Source organism: Colletotrichum lupini, chromosome 2 (genome assembly GCF_023278565.1).
Source record: "Colletotrichum lupini chromosome 2, complete sequence".
Classification (NCBI taxonomy): domain Eukaryota; kingdom Fungi; phylum Ascomycota; class Sordariomycetes; order Glomerellales; family Glomerellaceae; genus Colletotrichum; species Colletotrichum lupini.
Genome location: NC_064675.1, coordinates 1,025,482 through 1,050,456, shown reverse-complemented (window position 1 = coordinate 1,050,456; position 24,975 = coordinate 1,025,482). Strand labels below are relative to the sequence as shown.

At 39.7% G+C, this 24,975-nt stretch overlaps 9 protein-coding genes and 1 non-coding gene across 10 annotated transcripts; 6 read left to right on the top strand and 4 right to left on the bottom strand.

Moving 5' to 3' along the window:
* Positions 1 to 268: 268 nt before the first annotated feature.
* Positions 269 to 418, top strand: CLUP02_02699 (uncharacterized protein; the record flags this gene model as incomplete). The annotated part of the gene is made up of 1 exon (XM_049281729.1): positions 269 to 418. A coding segment is annotated over one exon (150 nt), but the record flags the coding sequence as incomplete, so codon positions are not given.
* Positions 419 to 3,824: 3,406 nt separating this feature from the next.
* Positions 3,825 to 5,890, top strand: CLUP02_02698 (GMC oxidoreductase; the record flags this gene model as incomplete). The annotated part of the gene is made up of 4 exons (XM_049281728.1): positions 3,825 to 4,026; positions 4,090 to 4,376; positions 4,437 to 4,560; positions 4,632 to 5,890. The coding sequence occupies 4 exons, from the start codon at positions 3,825 to 3,827 to the stop codon at positions 5,888 to 5,890; spliced, it is 1,872 nt and encodes a 623-aa protein (XP_049138871.1).
* A 654-nt stretch (positions 5,891 to 6,544) lies between these two features.
* CLUP02_02697 (CFEM domain-containing protein) lies at positions 6,545 to 8,211 on the top strand (the record flags this gene model as incomplete). The annotated part of the gene is made up of 8 exons (XM_049281727.1): positions 6,545 to 6,637; positions 6,688 to 6,823; positions 6,878 to 7,059; positions 7,114 to 7,150; positions 7,214 to 7,281; positions 7,383 to 7,765; positions 7,820 to 7,887; positions 7,961 to 8,211. The coding sequence occupies 8 exons, from the start codon at positions 6,545 to 6,547 to the stop codon at positions 8,209 to 8,211; spliced, it is 1,218 nt and encodes a 405-aa protein (XP_049138870.1).
* Positions 8,212 to 12,830: 4,619 nt separating this feature from the next.
* On the top strand, positions 12,831 to 13,133 carry CLUP02_02696 (uncharacterized protein; the record flags this gene model as incomplete). Its single annotated transcript, XM_049281726.1, has 1 exon — positions 12,831 to 13,133. A coding segment is annotated over one exon (303 nt), but the record flags the coding sequence as incomplete, so codon positions are not given.
* Positions 13,134 to 16,228: 3,095 nt separating this feature from the next.
* On the bottom strand, positions 16,229 to 17,892 carry CLUP02_02695 (uncharacterized protein; the record flags this gene model as incomplete). Its single annotated transcript, XM_049281725.1, has 7 exons — positions 16,229 to 16,770; positions 16,834 to 16,901; positions 16,955 to 17,048; positions 17,107 to 17,147; positions 17,202 to 17,248; positions 17,309 to 17,473; positions 17,524 to 17,892. 7 exons carry the CDS (start codon positions 17,890 to 17,892, stop codon positions 16,229 to 16,231), a joined length of 1,326 nt encoding a protein of 441 aa, XP_049138868.1.
* A 721-nt stretch (positions 17,893 to 18,613) lies between these two features.
* CLUP02_02694 (flavonol synthase) lies at positions 18,614 to 19,918 on the top strand (the record flags this gene model as incomplete). The annotated part of the gene is made up of 4 exons (XM_049281724.1): positions 18,614 to 18,707; positions 18,770 to 19,032; positions 19,102 to 19,502; positions 19,555 to 19,918. The coding sequence occupies 4 exons, from the start codon at positions 18,614 to 18,616 to the stop codon at positions 19,916 to 19,918; spliced, it is 1,122 nt and encodes a 373-aa protein (XP_049138867.1).
* Positions 19,919 to 20,015: 97 nt separating this feature from the next.
* On the bottom strand, positions 20,016 to 21,375 carry CLUP02_02693 (2OG-Fe(II)oxygenase; the record flags this gene model as incomplete). The annotated part of the gene is made up of 3 exons (XM_049281723.1): positions 20,016 to 20,705; positions 20,779 to 21,185; positions 21,279 to 21,375. The coding sequence occupies 3 exons, from the start codon at positions 21,373 to 21,375 to the stop codon at positions 20,016 to 20,018; spliced, it is 1,194 nt and encodes a 397-aa protein (XP_049138866.1).
* A 159-nt stretch (positions 21,376 to 21,534) lies between these two features.
* CLUP02_02692 (uncharacterized protein) lies at positions 21,535 to 21,873 on the top strand (the record flags this gene model as incomplete). Its single annotated transcript, XM_049281722.1, has 1 exon — positions 21,535 to 21,873. The coding sequence occupies one exon, from the start codon at positions 21,535 to 21,537 to the stop codon at positions 21,871 to 21,873; it is 339 nt and encodes a 112-aa protein (XP_049138865.1).
* On the bottom strand, positions 21,795 to 21,884 carry CLUP02_tRNA038. Its single transcript has one exon. It is a non-coding gene; the product is annotated as a tRNA-His (tRNA).
* A 246-nt stretch (positions 21,885 to 22,130) lies between these two features.
* CLUP02_02691 (M6 family metalloprotease) lies at positions 22,131 to 24,400 on the bottom strand (the record flags this gene model as incomplete). Its single annotated transcript, XM_049281721.1, has 2 exons — positions 22,131 to 24,276; positions 24,336 to 24,400. The coding sequence occupies 2 exons, from the start codon at positions 24,398 to 24,400 to the stop codon at positions 22,131 to 22,133; spliced, it is 2,211 nt and encodes a 736-aa protein (XP_049138864.1).
* Positions 24,401 to 24,975: the final 575 nt, after the last annotated feature.

The window sequence follows — 24,975 nt, the reverse complement described above, 5'->3', positions numbered from 1 at the left end:
CTAAAGAATTATTAAAACGTAAAAACGGATTTATTAGTACTATAATAAATCCGCTATATATATTGAAATTATAAAAGTAATTAAAAACTATATAACTTATAAAAAAAATAAAAATAGCCTATATAAGCCTTATAGCAAGCTATAACTATTATAACTACTAATAGAAATATAATAATTAATTATATAGGACTTTATTATTAAACTACTAAAGTCTAGAGAACTATTTATTAAAATATAATATAATAGTATTTTAGTTATAGTTAATTAACTTATTAAGTTCGTATACTTTATTCCCTATAAGGAATTAAATATTATTAAAAACCTATTATATATATTTATTAAGGTTATACTTTTAAACTATAGTTTATTAAAAGAAGTTATTTTTAATAAAAATAAGCTATTTATTTTAAAGTTTTAAAAATCTTTAATTTCGTAACTTAGTATAAACTATAAACTATTAATATTATTTTATTTACAAATTAATAAATAAATAGAAAAGATTAATTAGATCCTCGAGATATACCTTTGTTATTATATAAATTACGACTAGGACAATTAGGTAGTACTTTTATTAATAGCTTAGTTTATATATAATAATATAGTTAATAAAAGTATAAAAAAATCTTCGTTTTATTTTAACTACGGATTCTAGCTAATAGTATATAAAGAAGTATAATAAAGATTATAAGCTATAAAAACTATAATAAATATAAGTAAACTTAAAGAGATTTATAAATAAGCCTTACTAAACTTTAAGTTTATATAATAATATATAAAAAAGAACGTAAATAGATTAAGAATTAAAAAACTATTTTTAAAAAAGGGGGATAGTACTTATCTCTTTTATTATAATATTAAAATAAAATAACTAAGCGATAAATTAAACTATAAAAAACTTAAACTTTTTAAAATTATGAAAAAAGTCTTATTAATTAATTACGAATTAAAATTATTAAATATAATATAATACTATCCTATTTTTTATATTTTATTACTCGAACCTATATTAAAAGGTTTATATATAAAAGATTATATCATTATTAAACTAAACTAATTAGAGCACGAAGTTAAACGAATTATTAATTATAAAGTTAAGAATACAACACGGGAATTCCTAATTACATAAAAAAACTATAAATATAAAAAAAATATATAAAAACCTATTATAAAGCTCTAAAACTCTTAGAAATCCTTTTTAAAATACTAAAGTTAAAATTAAAACTAAAACTCTTAGTTATTATAATATCTTAGTTAATTACTTTAAAAGTATTATTAAATTATACTTCTTATATAGTAGTCGACTTATCCTCGTTAATAATATTAAGAAGATTAGGAATTGCTTTTCTTTTTTTAAATACTATCCTTTTTTTAAAAAAAAAAACGATCTAATTTTAATAGAGACTAATTTATTTTAGCCTACGTACGACGTAAGGCCTTTACTTATTTTTTAAAAAAAAAGCTCTTTTACCTCTTTTTTGTATTCTAACTTATTAGCTTTAAATAAAAAACAATTTATTATAAATATAATTAATATAAAAAATACTAATGAAAAAAGAAAGAAATTTATAATTATATATAATATTAGTAATCGCGTTATAGGAATAATTACGATATATATATTTATAATACCTTAATTTACCCTCTAATATTTTATATTTTTACCTTAATAAATAATAAAATAAGTAAAGTATTTTAATCTTAAATCCTCGCTCCTTAATTTTAAAAATAAGCTTTAACTAGTAATATATTAAAGATCTAGCGGATATTTTAGTATTTTTAAAAAAAACTACTTAATAAGCCCCAACTTAGGTTATAACGACTTATTTATAAGTTTATAGGGATAAGACTTTTAAAAAAGAGACCTAATATTACGATTTAATATATATAACTAAGACTAGGGCCCGCTCCGTAGGCTTATAACGGTTATAATATATTATATATATAAAAGTAGAAGAATATAAAATAACTTTTATAAAACAAAAGAACTATAAATAAGTTATATATAAATAAGAAGTAGTAATTACGTAATAAAGTAATTATTATAATTACTTTAAGTAATTACTTATTAATATTTACTAAGCGATTATTTAATAAATAAGAGTAATTATTAATAAAAATATATTTATAAATAGATTTATATATAATATAAACTTAAGCTAGGCTTAAGGATAGACTTTTTATAGCTTTTTTAGTAATTAACTTAGTATTAAATCTTACGATTATTTTTAGCTATTTTTATTAAGAACTCTTTTTAATAAAAACTATAATTAATTACTAAAGCCTTACTTATTTTATAACTTATAAATATAGTTTTAAAGAAGCTATTTATAACTATAATACTATTTACTTAGTACTTATAGCCTTAACTTTTATTAATATACTTATTACGACTAGCTAGCCGTAATATTATTATACTTATTAAGAATATTTATATTTAAAAATCCTTTTTTTTAATTATATAGTATTTTTTAATATTATATTATTAAGCTCGCCCGTTATATTAATTAATTAAATGAGTAGTTACTATATAAGTATTTTCTTTTACTAATTTAACTAATTAATTTCTAATTACGGGCCGGTTATAAAAAAGGTATTTAATAAAAAAGGTATTTAAAATAATAATAAAAGGCTAATTACTTAAGTAGTTCTATTAATTAATATAGTTTAATATAATAAACGTCGACTTCTTATAAATAATAAAGGGCTACGATTATTTAATTCCGTATAATATTTAAAAATTACTTTTTTTTTATCTATTTCTATAAGGTTAATTAATATAAATCTCTTATCTTATATAGTACTAAAAAGTCGTCTTTTTTATATAGTAAAATATTTTACTAATTTATAATAATAGAATTTAATTATTAATTAGTATTAATATCCTTATTATAAAGTAGTTAATTTGAACTATAATTAATAAAAAGATTAATTAAATTATATTAATATTTATATAGTAAGTATCAAAAGGAGGTTCTAATTATAGGTTAGGCTAGCTATAATAATCGTAAATAGGGCCTTTAATTAGCCCCTGCGTAGTTAGCTATATACCGCGGTCGAATTAGACTTCTAATCTGATATTAGCCAAGTCTCTATAGAGCTTATGGGAGACCGCTTTAACTGCAAAGTATATCGTGTATACGAAACTATAGATTCGTAGCACTAATCTCGTATACGACAATCTAGACCCCACTACTACATTGGCTTCTTTGATCAATTTAATTGGGGGTGGTGGTTAAACATCGCAGTCTTAAATAGCAAAATCAAAGACAGGCGAGTCAATATCCTTAGTGCTTACACCTTCGAGAAGAATGGCAGACAGCGTAACATCGGCTGGATAATGTGGCAACTTGGAGAACAAGGGCCGTCCCACCGGCCGGTCGGGCCCTGGTGTCTGTTGATTCTAACCCATGTGTCGTCCGGGGTGTCACGCTGGGGCTGTGATATTCCATTTGCGACCTGCCCTATGAGAACGCCTAGGACTGCGGGACAGAAACCCATTGCACGGGAGCTTTGCCACATCCGCCGCTCCCCGACTCTTTGCACACTGCACTTGAATAATCCTTGCTAAAGACCCGTCGAAGGCAAGGGCTGTTGGGCCCGGCGGGGTTCTCGCGCAGAAGCGCACCGTTGAACAACATGCGATCAATTGGACTAGGCGATGTTTGTGCAGTAGCCCGAAGGCAATGAACTAGGATGAGTTGACAGCAGTCCGTTGGGTCTGAGCCTTTAAATGATTGGAAACGACCCTCTAGTCCTGAGAAAGCTTCTCTTTCGATTGTTGTGCGTCCCGTCATTCAACCTGCCGACTCTCTCGACTTTGTGCAATGGCTATCATTCGTGGTCTGAAAGCAGCAGCTTGGATCGCCCTTGTCTTGGGCCAAGTCCAGCTTGCAATTGCTGTGCCAGCGGCTGCCAAGTTCGCCAAGAGAAACACGACGGATCTCCACAGCTCTTACGACTACGTGATTGTGGGCGGAGGCTTGAGTGGCCTTGTGGTTGCCAATAGACTCACCGAAGATCCGGATGGTAAGCGAATGACGCGTTCTTGAAATAGCGGACTGACGTGCTGCTAACCGACATCTCTAACAGTAACTGTCTTGGTTGTTGAGTATGGAGACTTCGACGTCAGCTGGGACGTAGCTATACCCTACTACGCTTCTAACCTACACCCCAACGATTTGATCCAATTCTTGTCCATCCCACAACCTGGATTGAACAATAGGACTTCTGGTGTTCAGACTGGAACAGTAGTTGGAGGTGGCTCTACTGTCAATGGCATGGCATTTGATCGCGGCTCGAAAGCCGACTACGACGCGTGGGAAGAGCTAGGCAACCCGGGATGGAATTGGGACAGCCTCTTCCACTATTTCAAAAAGGTGTGCAAAAGTCGACGGTAGAAATAGGGCTGACCTACTTGTGCTGACGTCTTTCCCCAGTCATCTACATTTACGCTTCCCGCGCCCGAGTATGTCGAGAGGTACAACTTTAGTTACGACCCGAGCACCTATGGTGATGGTCCTCTCCAAGCTGGCTTTCCCTCGTGGCAATGGCCCGACAGAGGTACGCGAAAACATGAACCCCTCCTAACATTTACAGGACTTTATTTCAAAACTAACATGAATGCTTCCTAGATCTTCAAAGAAAGGCCTGGATTGAGGACATTGACGTTCCTGTACTCGATGACCACGGTGCCGGAGGAAACAACGTTGGCCTGGCTCAGCTCCCCCAAAACCACGACCCAAAGAACGTTACTCGGTCGACCTCGAGAACAGTATACTATGAGCCTATCGCCGAAACTCGCAAGAATCTCAACCTCCTTGTGAAGCACTATGCTTCGAAGATCGAGTTCGAGGATAAGAAAGCTGTCGGCGTCAACATCATCTCACGCGAAACTAACGCCACAACATTGGTGAAGGCAAAGAAGGAAGTTGTCCTTGCCGCCGGCGGCGTTCAGACGCCGAGAGTCCTGCTCCAGAGTGGCATCGGCCCCGCTGGGCTGCTGGAGTCTCTCGACGTCGATGTAGTCGCCGACCTCCCTGGTGTGGGTAGCAACTACCAGGACCACGCATGGATGTTGATGTTGTATACGTACGGTAACCCTCCTGAGCTTGGGAGCGAGGCCATGAACGATCCGGCATTCTTCAATGCATCTGAGGCCGAGTACTTTGCCAATCGAACTGGGCCCTTCACTCACGCTCGTGGAAACAATATCATCTTCAGATCTCTCCAGGATCTTACTCCGGAATATGAAGCTCTGTCAGCGTCTGTCGAAGCCCAGAACGCGCTCGACTTCCTTCCGGAGATCTACTCAGAGCACCCCGAGCTTCTAGAGGGCTTCCTATCTCAGCGTGAAGCTCTCACCAAACTGTTCCGAAACCCAGAAGCAGGCGTGTTGGAGATCCCCTTCGGAGGCTTCTCTGGTGGCGCAATTGCTTTCCAGAAGCCTCTGTCTCGTGGTACCATCAAGATCAGCTCAACCAACCCTGACCCTGCCAACCCGCCCATCATCGACTTTGGTACCCTTCAAAATCCCGTTGATGTCGATATTGCAGTCCTCAGTGTCAAGGATTTCCGCAAAGTCTGGGATACTCCCACTTTGGCGGTTAGGGAGGCCGTTGAGATCTCTCCGGGTGTCAACGTCACATCTGACCAGGCCATCGCTGAAGCTATTAGGAACTCCCTTTTTGCCAGCTTTGCGCACCCCAGCGGAACAGCGAGTTTGCAACCTTTGGAGCATGGTGGCGTTGTGGACCCCCAACTTCGTGTCTACGGTGTTGAGAGCCTGAGGGTGGTTGATGCTAGTATCATTCCACTGATTCCAGCCTGTCATTTGCAAGCGACTATGTATGCCGTAGCTGAAAAGGCTGCGGATATTTTGAAGGAGAATTAGCTCACACAAATACATATTCGCCGAGGTATCCTATCACGCTTTTGATGCTTATGCTTGCGAGGAGCTTCCTTGTCACGAATTAGGAGATTCCACTGCTGCTTTTTGTTAACGGGATTGACAAAGTGATGATAAGTTTGATCATCGTCCTGGGGTGATCTGAACAAGCCGGACCTGCATTAGGCATAGGTCAGGAACGCCACCAATCCAAGCCGGATGATATGCCGCCTAGACCAAAGACATGTGAAAAGGATTCAAAGTCCGATGGTCCTTCCACCAATTGAGTGGGTGGTCCAAACGCGTCCAGATCCTCAGCTGTGGTCGATCACAGCCACATGGCTTTGCCTGAGAGAAACGGGCTGCATATCTTTCCGTTCGCAAGCAAGCCGAGCCACTGGCACGATGGAGCGGCCGCTCGCATTCCACAAGCCCGTTAAGCATGGGTTTCTTTCACAACTGAACCGCTGTATGTAATGTAATGGAACCAATCTCGTCATTGCCTCAATGAAAGGAAGCGAACCTCAAATGTCGCCACGCGAATGTTCCCCTGAGATTCCCATTCTTCGTACCCCGTGGCTCTTATATTCCAAACCTTCGTTCTTTCGATTTGCCTTCACTAGCCGTTGATGTTTCAGCAATCCTTAATGTTGAGTGAAGATGAGGACGTTTGGCGCACTCACTTTTCTACTGTGCATTATCACAATCGCAGCCGGAGCCATTCCTAGTATCTCCGATTATCCTCCTTGCGCAGTAAGAACGTCCGGATCCAGTCTCAGCAAGGTTGAAGCTAATAGATCTAGGTTACCTGCATCGTTGATGCCCTACCTCAGTCCCCATGTACTGGTCTGAACCAGACTTGTCTTTGCGCCGACCCGGTCTTCAACGACAATGTTGGGGCTTGTGTTAACTCTGGATGCACAGTCAAAGACGGCCTCAGTAAGCATGGGATCAAATTACTCTAGAAGTTTCAGACTCTAACAGTGATACAAGTCGTAGCAAATATGACCTGGGCAAACTGCGGCTTCCCGTTGACCGACAACACAGCGATACCCCGATTCCTCACAGGTACACTCTTCATCTTACCAGTCATCTTCATGTGTATACGGATCTTGAACAAATTTGTCAACCCATCTCCTTGGGGCGCTGATGACGTTTGCATCTTCATCGGGTTTGTAAGTCAGATGCTGGACTGTCACGTCGCTGCACTGATTCTGATGTCCAAACAGGCATGCGCGACGGCTTTGGTGCCTATTGTGTATCGATGTAAATGCACACCCTACTCACTTAACAACCACCCAAATTATAATCGACTGACATTGGTTGCAGTACTGGCTATTGGTCTTGGGAGGGACATCTGGACTCTCCAACCTTATAAAATCACCGAGTTCCTCAAGGTAATATCTGAACACTTGATATTTCGTGGGAGAGAAAAAAAACACCGAATTCCTGAGGGTCGTACGGTAGTTCTAAGACACTTAGACTAACCGTTGCTTAGATTCTTTTTAGTACCCAGATCTTCTACATCACTGGCTTGAGTACCATCAAAGCGTCCATCTTATTCTTCTACCTCCGTATTTTTCCATCTGTTCGCTTTCGCCGAGTATTATGGGCTACACAAGGTTTCAATGCTTTGTTATTATTCCTGTACCTCATTCTCACGTTCACTCAATGTCGCCCACTCAACAAATACTGGCTTGGATGGGATGGAGAACAAGCAGGCGTTTGCATGGACTTCAACAAGCTCGTCTTGACTCACGTTGGCTTCAACATTCTCTTGGATATTTGGATGCTGGCCCTGCCACTCACACAGCTTTATAAACTGAATCTCGGATTCAAGAAGAAATTAGGGGTTATCTTGATGTTTTCTGTTGGATTATTGTAAGTTCCACCGTGGGAGGAAATGTATTCAGACTGCTGATCATGTCGAATCAGCCTCACCGCAGTCAGCGCTCTCAGGATTCAAGTCTTGGTTCACTTTGCGACCGCCAATAACATCACTTGTAAGCTCCATCCTTATCATTCTTTCCATCTTCATTCCCAGGAACGATCCAAACTCATATTTGACTCTCTCAGCTGAGGCCTTGTGGGTCTATGTCTGGTCCCTTGCGGAACTTGATGTTGGTGTTTTTGTTGCCTGTATGCCTAGCGCAAGTCAACTCTGGAGATGCACCTTCTCAAAGATCAGAACGCTCTCACATAGATCTAACGAAAGGTCTGGATCAACCACTGAAATGATTCCGTCGCCAAAGAGGGCCAGTGCACCAAAGGCTCGGCACTTGTCTCTGGAGTCAACGTCGTCGATATTGAATCGGTCCCCGGTCTGACGACATTTCAGATGATTGGCTTTGCAGGAACTCAAACATCTCTTAGGGCTCAACCTTGGCACATAAGAGCAAGAAGCATTAGGTTGGTTTCAACCATTGAGCGTATATACGTATTCTATTATTGTAGTTGTACAGATTTTGTAGCTGCGGAAGAATACAAAGAGACGTTAAGTAAGCTCAAGTGTCGCCACCAGCCAAATTGATGAAAAGGTCTTTCAGCCGGTGAAGCAGCATTCTTGCTACTGCTTGAGACGGGTTTCCAAAGCCACCTCGGCTCATACGCTAGGTATCGCGCTGCAGGACGATAAATGCTAGGCTGCTTCAGGCGCTTTCTTCGTCATTGGATCGCTTTTTATTCAGATCCTGGTCCACGACATCATTCAACACGGCCAAGCCATCCCTCTCGGCACCAATTCGAGCTCTTTTCAGACGCCGAGTATCGGACTCCGTCTTCCTCGTAGCCCACCAGGTAATCAGCGTAACAATAGCACAGCACCCAACTAGAGCCATTGCTACTGCGAAACTTATCTAATAACGCGGCGCATACTTTGACCTAAAGATCTAAGGCCCAATAGCACCTCCGATTTAACCGTAGCTATTATCGGATTAGAAGTCTAATTCGACCGCGGCATACAGCCGACTGCGCAGGGGCCAATTAGGGGCCCTATTTACGATTATTATAGCTAGCCTAACCTACGGTTAGAACCTCCTTTTTATACTTACTACGTAAATATTTATATAGTTTAATTAATCTCTTCGTTAACTACGGTTCGAATTAACTATTTTATAATAAGGATACTCATACTAATTAGTAATTAAATTCTATTATTATAGATCGGTAAGGTATCTTGCTATATAAAAAAGACGACTTCTTAATACTATATAAAATAAGAGATTTATATTAATTAACTTTATAAAAATAGATAAAAAAGGAGGCGATTCTCGAATACTATACGGAATTAAGTAATCGTAGCCCTTTACTACTTACGAAAGGTCGACGTTTATTATATTAAATTACGTTAACTAATGGAACTATTTAAATAACTAGCCTTTTATTGTTACCCCGAGTAGCTTTTTTATTAAATAACCTTTCCATAGCTAGCCTATAATTAGAAATTAACTAATTAAATTAGTAAAAGAAAATATTTACGTAACAACTACCTACTTAATTAATTAATATAACGAACGAGCTTAATAATATAATATAAAAAAGTACCGCGCGATTAAAAAAGGGGATTTCTAAATATAAATATTTTTATTTAGTAGCGAAAGTAACCTTATAGGAGTTATTAAGCTAAGAGATTTATAATATATAAAAAAGTTTATTATTATGAGGATCTTATAAGTACGACTTTAAGCCCGCAATTTAAATAACCTCTTCGTAGCTCCCTTAACTACTCCCTAAGTATTACTTAAGAATATAATATAGGGAACGGTTTAATAAAGGAGGAGGGGATTTAAAAGTCTTAATAATATTAAGTTAAAAATATTACGGATCTCGGAGATTAACTTAAAAAAAAGGTAGCTACCCTAAAGTAGTCTTACGACTTTTTATTAAAATTATTATTAGCTTAAAAAAGGGCTAAAAGGACGAGGATTTAAAAAGAAAAAAAAAAGAATTTTTTAAAGGGCCGCTAAAGGGTTTTTTTTTATATTAGCTCCTAGCGCGAAATTATTAATTTTAAGAAATTAACTAAATAATAAAAGGGATTACTAATAAATAATAATTACTTAACCGTAATTAAGTTATAAAAAAAACTACTTAAAAAATATAAAATAGGGTACTAAGAGGCTATAAAAGATAAGATTTTTAAAGTATTTAACCCTATTACGTACGAGCGATAAGTAGGTATTTTTAATAAGTCTTTAAAATATACGATTTTATAAAAAAGAGGGCTTAACTTCGTTAACTATACTTAACGGCTTATATAGTTCTTAATAACTTATATAGCTTTTTTATAAGCCGCTTAGTATTTATTTTTAACTATTCTTATAAAATACTACCCTAAAGGAGGTAAGTTAAGAAAAGAAGCTATTTAGAAATTATAAAGAGTACGAGGCTTAGGAAGCTAAAAATATATAAAATAATAAAAATTAATAATTAATAAAGATCCCGAGACTAATTATTATATCTTCTTATAATAATATAAACGTCTATTATTACTATTATAAAAAAAAACTACTAAAACCTACCTTTTTATATTAAATAAAAAAGAGGATCTTAGTAAATATAATAATTAGTAATTTAGAAGGGTAATAATAATTATTAAAAATAGTAAAAACGAGAGTAGTAGCGAGATAGTAAGAGGAAGTAGGAATCTCTTAGACCTTAATAAATTCGTTAAGTAGTAAAAGTACGGATTTATTATAATTAGTGCGCAGATTAAATATATCCTTATTAAAATTAAATACGTTAATAATTACTAATATAGGTATAAGCTAGAGTACGACCCTTAGTAAGTTAGGGTAAAGAAGAAAAGGACGAAACCCGATTTTAAATAAAATCTTAATCCCTTATAAATAGGTAAATATTAACCCGGATTATTAGGGGACGTAAATATATAAAATCGCAAATTAGCCTAATAGTGAGTAAATTAACGCAGTATTAATCTATTTAACTAAGGTTTATAAAAAAAAGGGGCTATAGGAATAACCCCTTTTTTACGAGATTATAAACGACCTTAGTTACTAACTAAATAAATAGTTCGCGAGCGTAAGCTTAGGAATTATAAAAGTAATTAATAAATTCTTTTATAAGCGAGGGGTATTACTAACGTAATTATAATTACGAGAGCTATATAAAATACTAATAATAATAATTATAAAGGAGGAATTCGTACTATAGAACTAGGTATAAGTTAATAAAGCGTATAATCGTTTTAACGAATTTAAAAAAAAGGTAAACGACTTAGATTTCCTCTCTATAATTACTAATAAAAGTTTATTATTATAAAAGGATATACTGGGGCAAAATATAGTACTAGAAGTATAATAATCGATAATTTTACTTATTTTAATTTATAACTTATTACTATTACTAATACGAAATTCAGTACTAATTAGCTAATAAGAAAGGAGGTAGACGACCCGAAGTTACTAATAGTACGTAGCGACGTAGGGATTATATATAAATACTAAAAGTCTAGTAATAAATACGAGGTAATTTATAAACTTTAAAAAGATCTTCTTAAAAAAGAAATTATACTCTAGGGGGAAGTATAAGGTCTTATAAAAAACCCTAACGATATTTTATAATTATTATAAAAAAGTCGGAATTAAGAAATACTAATACTATTTAGTAATTAATAACGTATTTATAGGCAAAGCCTTTAATTATTATTACGAAGCGGTGCGTAATCTTAATTAAAACGACTTTTTTAATATAATTAACGTAATTTAAAGCCGCTTTAAAACTTATAATAAGAACCTAGAGCTCCTATTTAAGCTATAAGCGATTTCTTTTATATTCATAACTAGGATAATAGAGGGTAAATTATAAATAGAGATCCTTAAAGAGCTTATCGATCGAATTAATAAGCTAGTAAAAACCTAGCTAAATAAGGGGATAAATAAGCGGAAAGTTAGATATTTTTATACCGTAGTTTAGCGTATATTAAAAGTAAAAATAACCCTATACTAGTTATCTAAAAACTACGAGACGCTCTACTCGAGGCTAAGATTTAGTTTTAATATTAAAATAAAAATACTACGCTAAACCTATTTCTAAGCGTACGACGGCCCTTATTAATAATATTAAGTTAATTAAATATATAATAAAAAAAGAAAAGAGGCTAAATATAATACTTACTAATAAAGAGGCCTAGATTTATTAAATAAGTAGAGATTTAACTTATAAGTAGGGTAATAAAAGAGGTAATACTATATTTATAAAAAGGATAGATATTAGTTAAGTAACTATTCTAAAGAAGAGCGTACTAAATTATATAAATAGTATAAAAAGTTAAGGGTAATAGATAGTAAAACTAGCCCTCGTTAGTTTAATTAATTCTTTATTATATATAAGGGTAGATCTAGGGGTATAGAACTTAATAACGGTAGCTAAAGTAGCGGCCTAAAGTATATACCCCCTATAAGAGATTTAAAAAATAAAAAAGATCTTACCCCCTATACTAACGAATTAAATTATAACGAAATTAATAATATTAATTACTCTTTTTTTGCCCCGTTAGCCTCTAGAGGATATATAAAGCTAAATAAATAAAGGGTAATAGAAGCTCTTAATAAGTAGGCTTTTATTTATAAATAATAAGGGAAGGTCCTTTAAATAACGGATATAAAGGCGGCTAAAAGGGTAAATCTAATAGGGCCGAAGCTTATTATTTTAATAATTAAGGAGAAGATGCTATCTCTCTTAATATTTAAAAAAAAAGGAATATAGTATTAAGTAAATCTAGGGGTAGCTAGAGGGGTCCTTTTTATATTACTTAGATCCCTTAAATACTAAGCTTATATAAGTATTCTACGCGAGCGAAAAGTACGGCTTAAATAATTTCTATAAAATTATCTTAAATACTAAGGTATTATAATAATTAATTAGAAGAAAAGGGTAATTCTAAGCGCTATAAAAGATCGTACTAATAATACTTAATATATTAATAGCGGGTATTACGAGGATTAGTTTCGGCCTAAGTAAGGAAATCGTCGCCCTAAGTATAATAAAAATAAAAACGTACTTTAGAATAATAACTTTTTATATTTTACCTATTAATACCCTATTTCTCTTATATTTGAAAAACATAGATCGATTAGGTATTATATTTAATAATACGAAGAATAGAATCTCTAGTAGTAAGTATTTTGAAATAATTGAACGACGATGGGGGTATATATTTATAAAGCTTATTAATAATACGAAGTTAATTAATTACTTAATAGAAAGTAAGCTTAGAAAACTATACTAAAGATTCGGGTACTCGTTAGTTACGAGGCTATATAACTTCTTAAAATAATTAAGTAATAATAATATTAAAATAGGAGCGCTAGAGTAGTTAACGAAAGTATACTACTAATACTAAATAAATACGCAGAGCCTACGCAAATTTAAATTTAAATTGCGTAATAAGCTTAATTTTAACTAGGAAATCGTTATTAATATTTTCTACTTAAATAGTTAGCTAGTACTATATATAATTAACGTAGCTATATCTTTCTAAGTAGGGCAATTCCTCTAGGATTTATAAATAAAAATAGTATAAGTAGCCCTACGAAAAAGCTAGATCGATATATACTAAAGACCGCTAAATAGTATTAAAACCGACGCTAGTACTAGCTTTAAGTTAGTAAAATTTAGGGATAATACGACGGCTTATAGTATATAGCTAAAAGTTATACCCGTTAAAGCGTACTATAGTATTAAAAAAGTAGAGAGGGTATATTAGTAATTAAAAAGGGCGTTTAGAATTATTAAAAAAGAAAATCCGGATTCTACTAACGACGAATGCCTCTAAATAGTACTTAAATATTATAATAATACTATAGGGCCTAACGGACTTATACTAACGCTATCAATATTTAAAGTATATTTAAAAACGACCTTAGCTTTACTACTATTACTAAGTATAAGCTAACGAGCCCGAGTAATTAAAAGAGTAATACGGGTATTACGCAAAGTAAGTATAAAAAAGTAAGTTAATAAGGTAATTATTATATATAATAGGCCCGATATAGGAGATAATCTAAATATACTACTAAATTCGGATATATAAATATAGCGCGAAATTACTTAATAATAGGCTAGGCTATATAAGTTAATTTTTATTAACGAGCGCTCTTATATAGTTATAAAAGATCGTAACTAGCTACTCAAAGTATTAATTATAGTAGTTAGACCGTATTATATAGATCTTAACGAGGTGATTTTTAACTTATAAAAAAAAAAGAGCTAAGGGAAACTATATAACCCGTAGTAGAGGTATAAGAAATTATTTTTAATAAAATTATCGTAGTAATATTAATAAACGATAAGGAAGAGGAAATTACTAAAAGGGTACTAATATTACTAACAAGACGTTATAGAAGACTATAATAATAAGCCTTAACGTAGTAATTTATTATTAGTAACGAGGTAATTAATACTTTTTATATAATAAAAGAGAAAGCCGATTTCGAGCTAGCGGTTAAATTACGTAAAAAAAGCGTAATTATAACTATTAAAAAGCTATATAAGGGATTAAATCTTATCGAAATAAATACTCTTTGCGATCGAGGGGTTTATTAATTTATCTTATACGACTTAGAAAAATATATAAACCTCTATATATTTAAATTATAAATAGTTCGTAAGATTAAAGGGAAAGGAATACCCTAGCTATATAAGAAGTCTAGATACGTAATTTAAGGGTACGGCGACGTTAAAAAGGCGACGCTACTTATATAATTACTTATTATATAGCGCTATAGCTAACAATTAATAATAGTACTAATAGTATTACTACGGAAAAAGGGATATAAGATTTAGAGCCGTAATATTACCTAGGCCTATACTTAATTAGCTATAGGGCTTATAAAGAAAATCCTAGCCTATTTACTAAAGGAAATAGCTAGTAAGTACTTAGAAAGTACGATTATTAAAGTGCTTAAGCTATCATATAGGCTCGTAAAATCGGGTACTTATTAATAAGCTACTTATTACGATTTTTATATTAATTAACTATTAATAGTTACTTTTATATACGACCCGTGCTTATTAGTTATAGAGTACGAAGGTAATTAATTTAAGATCGTTAGAATATAGATTAATAATATATTAGGCTTATTTAATATTAACTTTATAAAAAAGGAGGATAAGGAGCTCTAAAAAGCGGGCTTCGTAGCGAAGCTAAAAAAGGTCTTTATAATAAATACCCCCCTAGTATTTAATAACAGGAATTTTATAATTAAAGGGGAAACCGTCGTTTTCTAATAAAAGGGGTAAAATAAGAAGATTAACCTTATTAATCTAAATATAACTAACGTTAAGAAATAGTATAAAGCTAAGCTTACGTAAGGGGTATATATTATAAGTATTTATTAGCTTAAGGTAATTTTTAACTACGCTAGGGTAGTATAAGCTATAGATCTAACTAAACGAGACGTCGAAGTACTTAATAAGCGGCTTAAGTAGTAGTAAATAAATCTTAATCGAGGTCTCGTTTATTACCCAATTGACCTTATAATTAGTAAGCTTTATGTTTTTATTAATAAGTTATTTATAAATAATAACGACCTTATTTTATAATTAGGGTATATTATTATCCTAGTTAATAAGAGTATAAGTAAGAGCGAATTTATTATATATAGTAATATAATTTACTACTCGTTAACTAAAAGTAAGTAGGTAATAAGAAGTATATTAGTATTAGAGGTATATAATATAATTAACGGCGTTAACCTCTTTTATATAATTTTAATAACGCTAAGGAAGATTACTAATCGAATTAGCCTTTTACTTATTTTAATAGTTATTTATACCGATTCCTACTCGCTATATAAATACCTTATTAAATTAGGAATAATAAAGGAAAAGAGGCTTATAATCGATATTATAGCCCTTAAGTAATTATATAAAAAGCGCGAGATACTTAAAATCCGTTAGATTAATAATAAAGATAACCTCGTAAACGCTTTTATAAAAGTAATACTAAATAAGGGATTAGAATAATTCGTAAGTAATAGAAAAGCTATTATATAAATAGAGGGATAGGTTATATAAAAAGAGTAGAAAAAAGGGGGAAAGGGAGACGACTTAGTAAACGGGCCCGAGGTCGAATTATATCTCTAACTATAGTAATTAAATTAATAAAAAAAAGAGAAAGTTAGTATTAGATTAGAAATTTAATTCGACCGTAGTATATAGCTAATTGCGCAGGGGCTAATTAGGGGCCCTATTTACGATTATTATAGCTAGCTTAACCTACGGTTAGAACCTCCTTTTTACACCTATTACGCAGATATTTATATAGTTTAATTAATCTCTTCGTTAACTACGGTTCGAACTAACTACCCTGTAATAGGGATACTAACAGCTGTTGATAAACCCGATGCTGAAGGCCGAACCTGTAGCTCGTGAAGTGGTCTGGACGCGCCAAGGCCACATGAGAGGGAAGAAGGCGGACGTAAAAGCGTTGCCGACGAGCGTTGCGGCATAGACGGCGCCATTGGACGGGTAGGCGACCAACACTCCGTAACACGCGATCACGACAGCGAAAACGCCCAAGGGGTAGAGTGGCCGCGGCACGGTTCCTTTGTCAGCAAAAAATCCCGTTACTCCGATGACAAAGATGGACAAGAGCGAGATTGGCAAGTTGAGTAACTGAGCTCGGGCTATGGTTGTAAACCCAAGATTGGCAATGACCGTTGGCTGATAGAAACGGACACCAGATGTACCGACAGTAAATGTGGCCCAAATGAGAGTGAAGAGCCAAAGACGTCGATCTTTCAGAGAGTCCACAATTTCGCTGAAATTGAAGTTCATCTCTTCAGCTCTTGGGGCATTGGGTGGAAGCCGTGCTTGGATAAAGGCTTTCTCCTTTTCAGTCAGCCACTTCGCAGTAGGAGGGACTAGCACAAGACATTGTTAGAATCATAACAATCGGTAGCAGGTTCAAAGGAGCTCGAACTGACAGTCAGGCAGGAGAAAATAAACCGCAGTCCCTAAAACGAGAGTAATGAGCCCTTCCACGAGGAATAGCCTATGCGATTCCGCTGTCAGCTTTCAGGAAGCTCATTTTCAGTGATGTCTTACCACTGCCACCCTGACAACCCTCTTGATCCGGAGACAGTATCGAAGGCAAACGCGAGAATACCGCTGAAGATTCCGGAGAGATTACCGAGGACATCTTCCTCGTTTGTTAAAAATTTCGCCCGGCGATGAGAATCGACTAAGGGGTTACTCACAAAAGTAAAGCAGCCGAATCGACATCTCGTCCGGTCTGTACCTGCCGAGGAGTTATTCAATCAATTGACTGGTAAAGCTGCTAGGCAAAGCTTACCAATAGGTCATCTGAAGTATGACTCCAGGAAACATTCCTGCTTCGAACTATGCATTGTTAGAAATGTCGGTAGCTTTGATGAGATCCCACAAAAAGACTGGACTTACTGCACCGAGCAGAAATCGGGTAGCGTAGATACCGCCTTTGTTGGTGACAGGAACGTGGCAGAGAAGCGCAATGCCCCAGGAGATCATTATTCTCGATTGCCAAGCACTCGGTCTGAGTCGCTTTAACAAAAGATTTGAAGGCGCTTCCAGAACAATGTAGGGTACCTGGACCAATTAGCTGCAAGCTCGGTAACTCAGGGGCGGCTCGAACGTACGTAGTATAACACCGTCAAAAGGTTGTATTCGTCAGAAGTCATATTGAGCTGCGTCATGATGTTCCTTGGTGTTCCTTTGTTCATGATTCTCGCATTCGAAATATTGTCAGAGTCGATGTTCTTCATCAGGAAGAGCAGAGAGCATATTGTCATTATCCTCAGGTCGACACGTCGCATGAGCTTCTTCTCCTCATCAGCTGTGAGCAGAGACCTGGCTCTCATTCTCTCGGCATCAAAGCCAGAAACATCTCCGCTGATCGATTCGTCGATTTGCTCCCCACGTCGAGCAAACGTCAAGCCGTCTTTGCTGGCTCCACCGCCGCCAGACAAGGAGTTCGTTCTGGTTGAGATATCCTTCGTGTCGGCCATTATGAAATGGTGTAGAAATTTGACCTCTTGGTTGGCCATCCAAGGTTCCGAGTCTCGAAACGCAGAGGCATTGCGTCGTTTTGTGAAGCTTGCTGAATATTACTTATTGAGGGCTGGGGTCAAACGATTCACTAGTCGCCAAGAACTTCACAACAAACAAGACTGAAAAGTCTGACGCAAATAAGCCGAGCCTGCATTCATCTACCGATCATGTCATCTTTCCCGAAATCGCGAGCAATGAAGATAACGGGGGTGTCGTGCACCATTACTGGCCACATGTAGACATATGCATGGATTGTCTCAAGTGTGCCAAGAGGAGACAAGTAGCATCATTTGAGCCCGGGAGAGCCTTCCGCGATAAGTCTTTGCTTCTTGATCTCTTCCTGAGAATCCTTTCGTGGGGGGCTTTGACGGGCTGCTGGAGTATCTATTATGATCATTGGGCAATTCACTGATGACAGTGCTGTTCAACTAAGTAAGCGGACGAAGTCCGTCGAAGATCCTTGCATTCGCAATCATACCCCGCGATGGCGAGATACGGGCATCTCACGCTAACAACATCAGAGAGGCCGAGTGCGGAGATGCGTCGTTCGTGGCACATAAGATAATGAATGTTTCGGTGTCGTGTGGAGTCGCGAACTTATGAAAGTCTAGATGGTGGACTCTGCATCCACGTCAGTAGCATCAACAACTGCTCAAAAGTTCAGCTTCGACTCCAGCAATGGCTGCAACGGTGCAAACAAACCCAGTGCGTCACAATTATGAGAGTTCCACTCTTCCCGTATACCACCAGGTCCCAGAGACCAAGTACGAACGTGAGCATACGAGGAGTCAATATTTGCTATCAAATATGAAGCTTATTGGAAAATTTCCGCAGTTGAGTGGGCAGACTTAGTCACACTTGATCTTTCAAAGTTTGACCAGCCGGGTGGCAAAGAAGCTCTCGCAAAACAGCTCTTTGATGCCATTCAAACCATTGGATTCTTCTACATTGTCAATTTTGGTTTGAGTCAAGGAGATGTCGACCGCCAATTCGCGATAGGAAAGTCTTTCTTCGAACTACCCACCGAAGAAAAGCTCAAGTATCGTGCCGACCTAGAAAACGGCGGTTATAATGGGTACAAACCGCTTGGTCTAAGAGTGAGTGTTCGAATCGTTGTTATGGAAATGGTTCTCGTCATCTTCCTCATGCTGAATCTCGTGATCCAGGAAATCCGGCCCGGAGTCTTTGACAACACCGAGATCTTCAACATCCCAAAGTTCATCCCTGCCTACGAGCGCCCACAACCCGATGTGATCGAACAAAACAGAGCAGAAATTGAACATTTCGCACGTCATATTCACAACGAGATTGTGAACCGGCTACTTACGCTGTTTGCAATCATACTGGAGCTACCCGAAGACCACTTCGCTGCCCGCCATCGTTATGATGAGGCATTGTCGGACTGTCACTTGAGATACATGAAGTACCACGCGCGAGATGTGAAGACCAACGAAAGACTGGAAAACGTTTGGGTCAAAGGCCACACTGACTTTGGGAGTCTTACTTTGCTGTTCAGGCAGCCTGTTGCAGCTCTCCAGGTGCGAGGTAAAGATGGCAACTGGAAGTGGTATGTTAATATCTCGCATATTTCTTGTGGTAACCATATTAATACCAAATAGGGTCAAACCATACAACGGTAGCATCACTGTGAACGTGGCCGACGCGCTAGAGTTTCTGAGTAATGGGTTCCTGAAAAGCAGCATTCATCGCGTCGTCGCCCCACCCCCAGACCAGGCGGGGATCGATCGTCTAGGTGTACTGTACTTCGTACGGCCTGAAGATAGTCTCGAGCTGAGACCGGTTCAAAGCAAGGTTCTCCAAAGGCTGGGCTACAATTCTAATGAGAATGCGGCTGTGGCTGGAATCACAGCTGGTGAATGGGTGAAGGCTCGCGTCAGGGCGGGCGTAAATCGTAGCCAAGCAAGAAGCGAGGTCTCCGAACAGGAAATTGTGAAAGGGGTGAAGGCCAAGTATTACGACTGAAGGTACATGGAGGTGAATGAAGAGTTGTTGGACATGGGAAAAAGGAGTATCGAACTTGATATGGACATTGTGGTTTGGTGCTTAACGTGAACCGTCCTCAACCATCATTGACATACGTCTCAAACACATCCGCGTAAAATCTCCTCCCAACATCCCTGTGACTCCTGACCTTCGTCCTCAACTGGCTCTCCCCCCAAGTCTCATATTTCCCCTTCAAAAACGCCGAATCAATCTCCCTCCCCTCCTCAGACTCCGACACCAACCCCCTAATCCCAGGCCTCGCAAAATGCTCCCTCAGAGACCCCACCGCCTCCTCCTTGGTAAGATCCCTCCTCACCCCCTGGAAAAACGGGACGCTGAACCTCTCAAGATGCCCAGACAGCACGCGGTGAGTGGTAGCCTTGCACACCCCGTTCGTCACCACCTCAAACGCCTGGCCGATATTGACAACAAAGGAGCCCGGGAGTACTGGTACGTCGATCCATTCGCCCGTCTTGTTGAGAGCTTGTAAGCTCTTAATATGCGGCGGCGAGGCTTGCAGGAGGAAGGTCCACCACCCGGACGAGTCCTTGTGTGGACCCACGCCTTGGCCGCCTGCTTCGTTTTCCGGGAGGCCGGGGTAGTGAACTAGTTTCAGGCGGTGTTGGTCCGAGAGATAGGAGAGGAAAGTCTCTGGCGGGAGAGAGAGTGCTTTGGCTACCAAGATGAGGAAGCGGTTTCCCAAATCGGTCATTTCCGATATGTACGATTCAACAATAGGACGCAGCACTGAGTATGAAGACGGCCACTGCGACTGATAGATCAGAAGAATAGCCCAAGAGATGGGGCAGGAAAGACAGCCATGAAATATATATTCTCACCTGATTCGGCCCACGAAGCCGTTCTCTCAGCGGCAGACCCTCCTCCAGCCCGCTCGGTAATTCCGTAGCAAACTCGACCTGTTCCCTCCGATCGCTCTTCCCCGCCGTCGTCTCCGCGCCATCACCGCTGTATCCCAGAAAGTGCGGGGAATTGCTTAGCGCGATCTCGGATTTTGCTTCGGGCGGGAGCGCGAATAACTTTGGCAGTGCGCCGACGACATCAGAAATAGTCTTTTCGGGGACTCCGTGGTTGATGATGTACAAGAAGCCGACGTTGGTGAGAGCGTGGCGCAGATGGGGGAGTAAATCCGCCTCTGTTGCGGGGTCTTGGGCGAGGGAGAGGTCTATTGTGGGTATTTCGCTGAAGCTCCCCGTGGGCGGCATGGTGCGCTTGATACCGGCGAGAACTCAGTTGCTTAGACCCGGTTCTGAATTAAAGTCAGTTGGGTTTGATGGAATGAATTAGGTTGACTTGACATACTTTTTGGGTTAGCAATGACGTTCGAAAGCTTCAGGCTTCGCGGTGAACAGGTCCGCTGCCGGCGCCGGACCCGGGGGCGGCGGGGATGGTGCGAGTTTGGAGGTTGCGCACGTCATGAGCCGACCTATATGATCCCGCGGCGAATACCTAAATTGCTGTATCGAGAAGGAATAGTTACGTACAATGAGGGGCACTTAGGGACGCGAAACCCAAATGCTATTCCCAATACTTCAACCTACTACCTTACTGCACATATAATACACTACTTGGTACCTATGTACCTACATAGAAGAAGCAAGTTAACAAAGCTTTACTTACTGGTTTTCTGCGGACTTCTTGTCAACCAGTTGACCAAAAAGAGACTACGTTTGACAGCAGCGTTCTCGTTTATGTTAGCAACCCGCTTACCACACACAGCTCACTCTCACACGAGGTCTCACACCATCTCCAATTATGCACCTCCAACACCTGGTCTGTCGGCAAAATCTGCAAAAAAGCAATCATCGCAACATCATCAAACGACAAAAGATTTCAATGCCCAGAGGCGGATTCGAACCGCCGTCAACACGGATCGCTGTATAGAAGAACCACAACGTATCATCCTAACCAACTAGACGATCTGGGCGATTGATCGTGATGATTTGATGAAGTTTCGAGCGTGAGAGTGGGCTCATTAGCCCTAAGCGGCCCCGCAGCGGGACTGCATTCCATCGAGTCACGGCAGAAACCCCACGTTGGCGGGCCTCGATCATGCAGGAGAATGAGAAGCTTTTAGAAAGACTTATTAGGTACTTAAGTACGTAATCGATTGACGATGTTCGACAAGGTAAGCATGCCGGTATATGTGTTTCCCACTCCGCAAGTCGGAGCCTCATGACTTAGTCACTTGGCACTGCGCCGTTGCAGCTACAGACGGATCGGACTCCGACGTCGCCTTGAGCGTCACCACCGCCGTGCTCGCCGCATCGGACGCGGCGCCAACCGAAACGTACGCCGTCTTAATCTCGCCGAACTTGGCCGTGACAAGAGCATTGGGCAAATCCACCCGCCAGCCGGTACCCTCAACTTCAGCGCTCAGCCTGTAGACGTCTGAACCTAGGAAGGCGGAGACATCCTCAGGGTGCTGGGCCGCATCAGGGTCGACGGCGACGTAGGTTCCACTGTTGGTCAGCTGGAACGAGCACGTCACGCCCTGGGTAGCAGCCGTGCTGTTCTTGGCGCCCGTCACGGCGCCATTCTCCAGCGAGACGTCGTGGATGCTCGCGCCGCCTTCGCCCGTCAGAGAGCGGACAGCGACAGTGTATGAGAGGATACCCTCATCATCGCGGTGACGGTCGACGATGTAGAAGTGCAAACTGTTGGGCACATCGATAAACTCAAACTCGCTGCCAGAGTTCGTGCCTGCGTGGAAGAGCGCGTCAGCGAGCTGACGATAGTCGCCGAGGGTGATCATCGCCACGGAGCCGTTGGGCCGGTAAAAGTCAATGAGCTCAATGTCCTCTGGGTTTGCGTCGATAACCCACTGGAAGGGCTGGTTGTCGACATTCTTGGACTTGCTGAGCAAGACGCCCGAGTCCGGCTGGAAAGAGTCTGACCCCATGCGGTCCACGACTTCAATGTCGTAGTTGTCCCAGCTACCGCCGTCGCAGAGCACTTCGGTCGTGATGTTGCATGCCGGGGATCGGTCCCCGTCCATAATAATGCGGACTCCCATCAATCCATCGCCCGGATCGACGGACCGAGCAACCAGGTTGGCAACAGCAACTCCAGAGGTTGTCAGCCCTTCACGAGACAGCCACAGGATATCAGTCTTGTCGATCAGTCCGAGCTGGAACTTGTCGCGCAAAGTATGCAACGAGCCCATCGACGCACCCTGCAGCGCCGGAATCTGCCAGCGGGTATGGGGGCCACCCGGGCCGTTGAAAGAGCCACGCGACATCATGGACCACGGCCCGGTGTATGCTCTGCGCAGGGGAAGACCATACGGGTTATTGTAGTTATCGCCGATATCGAGCAAGTGGCTCAGCTCGTGGGCGTAGACAGCCATGCCAGAGCTCTCGCCTTGAGTAGACGAGCCACCACCGGCGTTGGGCCAGAGTGTCGATGCCGCCGCCCAGGAGGTCCAAGGAACGTAACGTGTGCGCGCATAGTTGGTCTGCGAGCTGTTTCCCTTTTTCGGGGGGCCGAACTCATCGGGTACGTCTTCGGGACTATTGAACTTCATCTCGCCAAACTCTTGCCATGTTGAGGATTCGTCTTGACCGGCAGAGAGGATGAAGACCAGCTCAAAGGCATCGGCAGTGGCGTTTCCGACCTCGGCACGCCAAGCGGCGAGCGCATCGGTGCGAATGTTCAGGTCGCAAGTCTCTCCCTCGGGACAGGCACCTGGGTTAAAGCCGCCATCAATCCCGTATTGATAGCCGTTGCCAGAGAGCTGGTAAGCACCAAAGGCGGTCAGATCGACTCCGAAGCGGCCGACCGAGTCCTCCATCCAGTACTCGTGAAGAGTGTGCCCATTATTCAGCTCATTCGGCGTATTGAGGAGGTCGCGGTAGAAGGTTGGAACGTTCTCCCGGGGGATGTCAGCACCTGCAGGCTGAGGGTTGTTGAAGATGGTCGAGTGCGCCGGCTGAGTGATGACGAACGGTCTATCGGGGTAGTCGACGACGACCAGGGCGATGTTGAAGTTGCGGCTGGATCCCTTGCGTGCCGGGTCCGACCAATTCGTGCCTGGTGGTGGAATGAAGTCACCCCATGTCATGTTGTCCGGATTGACCCAGTCTTGGGGATCAATCGGAACGAAAGGCGTGTACGGGCTGTCCGACGCCGCAGCAACTGAGCCGGCGATGAAGGCACCGAGGGTGGCTCCCAAGACGGCCTGGAAGCCACTGTTGCCATCGCGAAACTGCATGTCGCCCAAGATGGAATGAAAGTTGAGCGGTGACGTTCGAACCAGCCACCAGCAGATGCTCACGAAAGCCAGCAAGGCAAGAGAAGAGAGCAGGCGACGGGGCAGACTGGCGATAGATAAGTACTTGGACAGCAAACGCGACGCGGTCAATGAGGTAGTACCGACCTTGCATCTCTGACCTCATGAACGTTCCTCCCCCGCCCCAACGTTATCTCATTGCGGACCTTCATTGATGTATCGTTTTGCTCTTTACGAGAGAGAGAGTGCCTTGCGGTTTGCCAAGAAGTCTTAATCTCGTCGTTGCCCTTATTCAATGGCACCTGCTGCTTCAGGAAAGAGTCCATGTCCACTTGGACGCGCTGATCAGTAACCACATGGGGCTCTTGCCGGGTGACTTTCGGGATGCTCGGTCGTGCCCAACGATCCAATACGACAGTATCTCAGATGCAAGCTTTTGGAATGCGAGAGTTAAGGCAATCAGATTGCTTGGTTGAACAAGCTCAATGGGAAGTTGTAAGATGGTTCGTACGGAGTAAGTCAAAGCACCCACTTTTGGGCACCCCCCCCTTTTGGGCACCCCAACAAAACATGGCATCCAAATATCAATACTAACCATAATTAATTAATTAACTACCTTCTACTACTATAATAATATAATTAAAATTCTCCTTAAGTAATTCGACCCTTATAAGTCGATTAGGACTAACTAAATAATTATTAAAGTCCTCCTAAGCTTTTTATACGTTTTAAATATCCGCGAACTTAGTATTTAGGTCTAAATATATAGTCTTTTTTTTTTAAGCTT